This window comes from Boleophthalmus pectinirostris, unplaced genomic scaffold (assembly GCF_026225935.1).
Source record: "Boleophthalmus pectinirostris isolate CB_2022bp ecotype Guang Dong unplaced genomic scaffold, ASM2622593v1 HiC_scaffold_7, whole genome shotgun sequence".
Taxonomy (NCBI): Eukaryota; Metazoa; Chordata; class Actinopteri; order Gobiiformes; family Gobiidae; genus Boleophthalmus; species Boleophthalmus pectinirostris.
The window spans coordinates 709,361-716,000 of NW_026571473.1; the positions used below are offsets into that span (position 1 = coordinate 709,361).

Sequence of the window (6,640 nt, forward strand, 5' to 3'; positions counted from 1 at the left end):
AGATGCATTTATACAAAGACATGACTATTGCTTCACAGCATAAATATACATTTCCATCACAATCACTATTGGTACTTTTTCTAAAAATTTTGATGGAGGCAAGCACAGGGGGGATTGATTATGTTGTATTTTACAATGAAATATCTAAAAAAGGTAAATACACAAATGTTGAATTTGATAATTTATATTAATGACTATATACAATATTACAACTAAATTTGCATTTGTACTATATTTTGGCTGCCCCCATCGGCATTAAATATTACTGGCCTATAAATAGTCGTGATGCCTCCGGTAGGGGGCAGCACTGGGATCGTGGCTTTTGTACTTCTGGTTCACTGGGCGTCATGTGACACCGGGATCACGTGATCTGAACTCTGGCTCTCAGAGCCTCTGAACCAGACCGGACCGTGGACTGATGCTGAGACACGATGCTGCTGGTTCTGTCCGAGCAGCACAAAGGACATCTGTCCTTCCTGTCCACCGTGGAGCCCGAGGGTAAGGCCCGAGCTGCTCCCATGGATCGCTCCGGTGCTGTGAAACTACCCATGCTTAATATGTCCTCTCCCGTCCCTCCTGTGTCCTCTCCTGTCCCTCCTGTGTCCTCTCCTGTCCCTCCTGTGTCCTCTTCTGTCCGTCTTGTGTCCTCTCCTGTCCCTCCCCTGTCTCTCCTGTCTCTCCTGTCCCTCCTGTGTCCTCTTCTGGTCTCTGATATCAGTGGTGGCAGAGTTTGGACGGATCGCTCTGGACTTCCTGAGACGAGGGACAAGCCCCAAGATCTACGAGGCTGCAGCAAGTAAGAGCTCCACACAACAGTAAAGACAACAGTATTATTCAGATATGTTGAAATATTTTGTACAAATACAAATGTTGTATAAGTGGTTCATAATTTGACACTCACACACACGTTTTATAGACACAAATATTGATTTCTTAAAGTAAAGCCAAATTTCATTGCTTTCTGAAAGGAACTCATATCTTTGTGCAAATCTTTGAAATCTTTGAAATTCCTTCCAGTGCTTCAGTCTTCTTCAGTGGGTTGTACAGAAGAATGCCTTTACAATAAGCAGCAGCTCTTGAAAGTGACTGGCTGAAATCACGTATCTTCTGTGTGCAGACTTTGAAAGAACTGAAGTGACCATTCCACTGTCACAATACTAAAATTCCAAACTCAATACTTAGGAATAACAGACTCAGTACTCAATAGTGATTCTGATACCACAGTGACAATAGAATGTGATTTTCAACATTCATGTGGTTTTATATCTGCTGTCCTGTTGAGGAAAACAATCTTTTCCTCCCATGTTCGTTAGTTTCTGTTTAGATAAAAAATTACACTTGAGACAGAAATAAAGTCCAGATAATTTACTTATTCCAATATTAGAAAGTCATACTTGTACAAGGAGTCTGTGCTCACATTCCCATGCAGAGACTCAATGTTTTACACCTATACAATGACTTTTATACACAAACTATAGCAGGAGGCTACCGTGGTTTAGACTTAGCGCCTCTTCGTTGGTGCACAGACCAGCCAGGCGTCTTGGTACGCTGTTATCTATCTACCAAGTCCTGACATCATTCCTATCAGTAGTTCTTGTTCTGTTTAGTTAGTTTGCTATTAGATACATTGGAATATCCTGCATTTGTCTTGACATATATCTATGAGTGGCACAGCTGTGATCAGAGACCTGATCTTCACATAACCTCAATACAGTAATGAACTATAGAAGTGATTATACAAAATAGCTAAGCCCAGTTATTTATCCTAACAGTTCCTCAGTGGTCCAGGTAGATGCCATAGTGTCCATGGGGTTATACTTGTTCTGATACAGCTCAAGATCATTCTAACCCTATTCAGGAAAGGTTCATTTCTGTCCTCTTAATGGAAGTTTTTTAGTATCAATACTGCCCTACAAAGGCAAAAGATCTTAACTCTCCAGAGTGTGAAACAGAGAAAATGACTTCAAAGTTTATACCTATTATACTTTTTGTCCAGACAAAGTATAATAGGCAGGGCTCCCAAAAACTGACAACTAGTTGCTACACTGAAGAAATATTTGAATGCCAAAAAATGTTAGCTCATTAGTCAGTTCCTGTACTCGCTGGAATTGACCTGAAGCGCCTGCCAGAAGACAACAGGTTGATTAGGTGGAATCCAGGGTGTGTACTGTATTGTCTTTGATGATTTTTCTCGCTCTGCTGAGATAGCGGGAGTTGTATAATGTGGTTATGGAGTGGTGTGGGTGCTGTTGTGTATAAAAACTGTGTCTGTGGGTGCTGCAGGGAAGCTGGGTGTGTCAGTGGAGCGGGTGCAGTGTGCCGTGGAGGGCCTCATGTTCCTGGTGCTGGAGAGCTGCAGACACACGGTCAGTATCCACACAAAATCCTCTTTTCTGAACAATGTTGTGACTGACTGCATTTGAGATTTTAAACATAATATCATTTTTAGAACTGATATATGACAGTGAAATAATATTGTTTTGATTTGTAATATCAGTGGGGCTTTTGACAGCTTAGAGGTCCTATATATTACACAACACTGAGCTTTAAATCATGTTAGAATCTTATTACCTCCTCAAAAATATATCTGGAGTTGTGTTTTATTTCATTCACACATGTTTAGTATTCTGATCTAGTTGTCTGTCTACATCGCCAAAGCTCAGAATGTCCACTTTGTGATGTCATGAAGTGGTATTTTTCAAGTTAACGGCTCCTTTTACCTTCAGTTCACTTAAGATTGGCAATTCCAGGGCTGACTTCATTGAAATGATTCTAGTGAAGGTGTATGGAGGACACAGTGGAGCACTTCCTGTATTAGCACATGACATCACAAGATGGAACAGGGTGTTTAAGAGAAGAACTCAGCCTAAATTAAAGCACTTTAAAGGAAATGTAGATCCAGACTAGTGAGCAGACTATAGACTCCTGTGTGACTTCTGTCTTTTGTGCAGCTCTCTGAGACCGACTTCCTTGACTCTGTTCTGGTGCTGGGCTTCAGCCAGGACCTCAACAACACACTGCTTCAGGTCTGTCCCCATGTTCGTCCCTTATGTTCATGTCCCCTGTTCCTCACATGCATTCATACTGGTGACCTCTTCCTTCTGTGGCTGTCATTTGAGCCACGGAAGGTTCAGTGGCTCAGTGATTAGAGCAGCGGTCTCCCAGCCCAAAAGTCGGAGGAGCAATTTCCGCTTTGACCAAGGGGTTGATGGTGCAGTTTGGCAGCTTTGCTTCTGACAGTCTGTCCCAGGGCAGCTGTGGCTACAACAGTATCTTACCACCACAGAGTGTGAGGTGAATGAAGAATGACAGTGCAGCACTTTGAGGGGCTTCAACAGCCTGTAAAGTGCATTACAAGTGTAGAAAAGATTACATAATAACTTCTACGACTCATTTAAAGATGTAAACTAAGAACTAAGAACTCAAATGTTTCATTCTGCTATTTATTTACTGCAGCTGCAGCTCATGTTTCTAACACTATTGTACATTTAGAAAAGTTTTTGTGGTTTAAATCTGCTCTTTGGGTCAGTTAGTTTCAATATTATTGTTTATCGTCCATTTACTTCAGCAATAAATTGCACACACACACACTGGTGTCCTCTGTCTCCATACCCTCATGTCCTGTGTGTGTTCTAGTTGTACCTGCAGCAGAGTGCTCAGGTGCGCTCTGTCCTGGCTCAGCTCGCTCCCTCTCTGCCTGTCTACCACAGTCTGGAGTGGAGACTGGACATCAATGTGAGTATGTTCCCAAGACACACCCCCAAGACATGCCTCCAAAAACACATCCCAAACACTGGCTTTAGTCCATGTATGTCCCAGAGGTGAGACCACTGGTAATGCTACAGTGGGACTCCTCTTAGTGTTGTGGTGTTCACTGAGAATGCCATAGCGTGGAACATTCTTGACAAAGACGTGTAACATCTCTATGGCGACCAGGCGGTTGTAGGCCCTCCCTTTTAAGTCAACCATAAAATTTACAAAGTGGACCTTTAAATGACGTGCCTAGTCTTGAGCTAGAAAAGGCTTTGAGATGTCTTGTGTTGTGTGCAGATGTCCAGCCGGTCCCTGAGGCAGCAGCTGTGTCCTGTCGTGACGCTTTGCCTGGGCCTTGCCAGTGGGGGCGCCAGTGGGCAGACACGCAGACTGCTCCAGGCTCGTCCCGGGACCCTCCTGCACCTGCTGTCTGTGCTGGAACAGGCCCTGGATGCCATGAAGAGCACCCACACCCGCCGCATCCTGAGGAACATCAAGTGAGCCTGCCGCACCTTCCACATCCTCCACATCCTGAAGAATATTAAGTTAACCTGCCACACTTGTCGCACCTGCCACACCTGCCACACCTGTGTGTTCTGAGGAACATTAAGTGAAAATGTTGCACCTGCTGCATTCTCCCACCACACCCTGAGGAACATCTAATATACTGGTTCTCAACCTTTTCAATCATGACCCCCCCGTAATAACAGCTGGAAGGCTACTGCAGAAAGAGAAAGTCTTTTGTCTCATGTTTGCTTAGATAAAATAATATGCTAGGCCAACTAATAGGAATGTACAGTTCTCACTGTATTTGAAGAGTCATGTTTAAGACTTTGCCAGACCCCCAGTTTGAGAAGCACTGATTAAATGAACCTGCTGCATGTTTCTGAGAGACACATGACTATGGAGACGCTCAGGACAGGTTGAGCTCGGGACAATGACTTAAGATATGAAGCCTTGTACTTCTGATTTAGGAACATGGTGATTTTTAAAGTAAGGAAACAGGTTATGGTTAAGGTTAGGGTTTGATTAAAGAATTGTTATTATGAAGGTATTATAATTTTTTAAAGCTTTCTACCATGTTCCTTACCTTGTACCCTCAAAACCTCAAGGTCTTAGATGTCATTCTTGGATGTTTTGTATTTTGGTGACCTCTTCCGGGCCCTATTCAAACCCATCTTATGATTAGCTGGAAGATTCTGTCCAATGCTCCATATGACAATTCTCCATAAAGACACAAAAACATGATACAAAACTGTGCATAGCAACTTGACAAACATGAAGTAATGTGCAGGAGATTCATTAGTGGAATGCACGCAGATTGAGTTGTGATTGTGCTCTGAATGAGTGACTTGACACGGAGACCAAAGGAAGGGGGGACTCATTTTCAAAAATGTTAAAGGTGATGTTAACATGGTGATCTAAATATGTTACATGTTAGCAGGTAATTAGCCAGGCTGGTGCCACCCAGTGCCTCCGCTCAGTTTAATTTCTCTCCAGTGACTAGGTCAGAAATTGGAATACACTAGACGGTTTACAAGAACCCCGGAAGTGTGAGCCTGAGCACCAGCCAATCAGCGAAGAGCCATATATTTCTTCTTGATTCTCGAGATTGAGGATTTAAAGCCGGAACAAAGAAAATGGTGAATTTTATCAAGGGGAAATTTATTTAATTTATTTATTGTCCTTCTTCCTACAGGATTTGGGAAAAGCTTAATATACCAGTTAGCCCTGTTAGCGGCGCATTACATACATCACAACCAAATAGTAGCAAAATGGTTAAATAAAAAAAGTACTCGCCTACCGTCGAGCAAACAAATTCTAACGTTGCAAGATCAAACGGTTTCCACAAAGTGAAACTGACTGATGAAGCAGGCTGGCAGTTAATACCCCATCGAAGTAAAATACCCGCTCTTTAAGGGTGCGGTGGTTCGGGTGTGGTTAAGGTTAGGAACAGAACTGGAAAATGTTTTGGGGTAGATAACATGTTGCAGAAACAATTATAAAATGTGTCACTTAAAAGCTTCACCTCTCAACTTACACCATAAAATAAAACGGTCAAAAATAGGCTATAACATTTTAGGCCTGTAGCAACAAACAGAGCTTCTATGTGATCACCTCCATCCCTCCAGAGCAGACTGTTTAGCACTAACCTTTCACAATGTTGACATGACTCCAGAGACCAAAGGGGGCGCCTTTGTTCCACATTCTGGAAAAGGATGTAGTGTGTCAAAAATGTAGAATGTATATAAATTGTGAGTAGAATTACAACAGATGTATTTTCTAGTGCCATTGTGCCTTGAGATTTTACATTTAAAGGAGCACTGTGTAACTTTTCTGGTAGACAGGATGTTTCACAGTATGGCTTTAAACGTATCTATCTTTACTCATTACAAGTGTTTTAATTGCTCACAAATACCATGAAAACGTGCATTCTGACTGTGAGTATGGTCTCCTCTCCACAGATGTGACCTATTAAGTGCTTTACTTCGTAGATACAGATTTGTGTTTTTGTTTTTTTTTGTTTTTTAATAAAAGCTTAAACAATCCTTTGGTCTTTTAAAATAATTTATTTTATTTCCTTCTTTTGGAGGTAGAGTAAAACATATACTGTACATGTAATCTGTATTTGATAAAAGATTAAGTCTTTAGCATCACCTGTAGTTTTAGAGTTGTGTTCATATCGTGAACAGTCGTCAGTGACTATATGCACCATGGTAGATCTGGATCTATATTTAAAACATGCTAATGTTTATTTTCTTGACATATGGATGGAAAGTTGGGTTAAATCCATAACTGCCACCAGATACAGTCTCTGTCCAGACCTCAGAACAGGAGGGGGCGACACTGCCACAGCTCGCTCAGTACAACTTAAACCAAGAGCCGA

At 42.0% G+C, this 6,640-nt stretch overlaps 1 protein-coding gene across 2 annotated transcripts; it reads left to right on the forward strand.

The window, feature by feature from the left end:
* Positions 1-332: 332 nt before the first annotated feature.
* On the forward strand, positions 333-6,302 carry commd2 (COMM domain containing 2). 2 transcript variants are annotated; one of them, XM_055164639.1, is made up of 6 exons: positions 333-498; positions 719-796; positions 2,284-2,366; positions 2,952-3,026; positions 3,637-3,739; positions 4,051-6,302. In XM_055164639.1, the coding sequence occupies exons 1-6, from the start codon at positions 432-434 to the stop codon at positions 4,296-4,298; spliced, it is 654 nt and encodes a 217-aa protein (XP_055020614.1). In that variant the 5' UTR covers positions 333-431; the 3' UTR covers positions 4,299-6,302. The 2 variants fall into 2 exon arrangements, with proteins under 2 accessions (XP_055020614.1, XP_020783395.2); XM_020927736.2 differs by having other exon boundaries at positions 336-498; positions 3,637-3,735.
* The last annotated feature ends 338 nt before the right edge of the window (positions 6,303-6,640 follow it).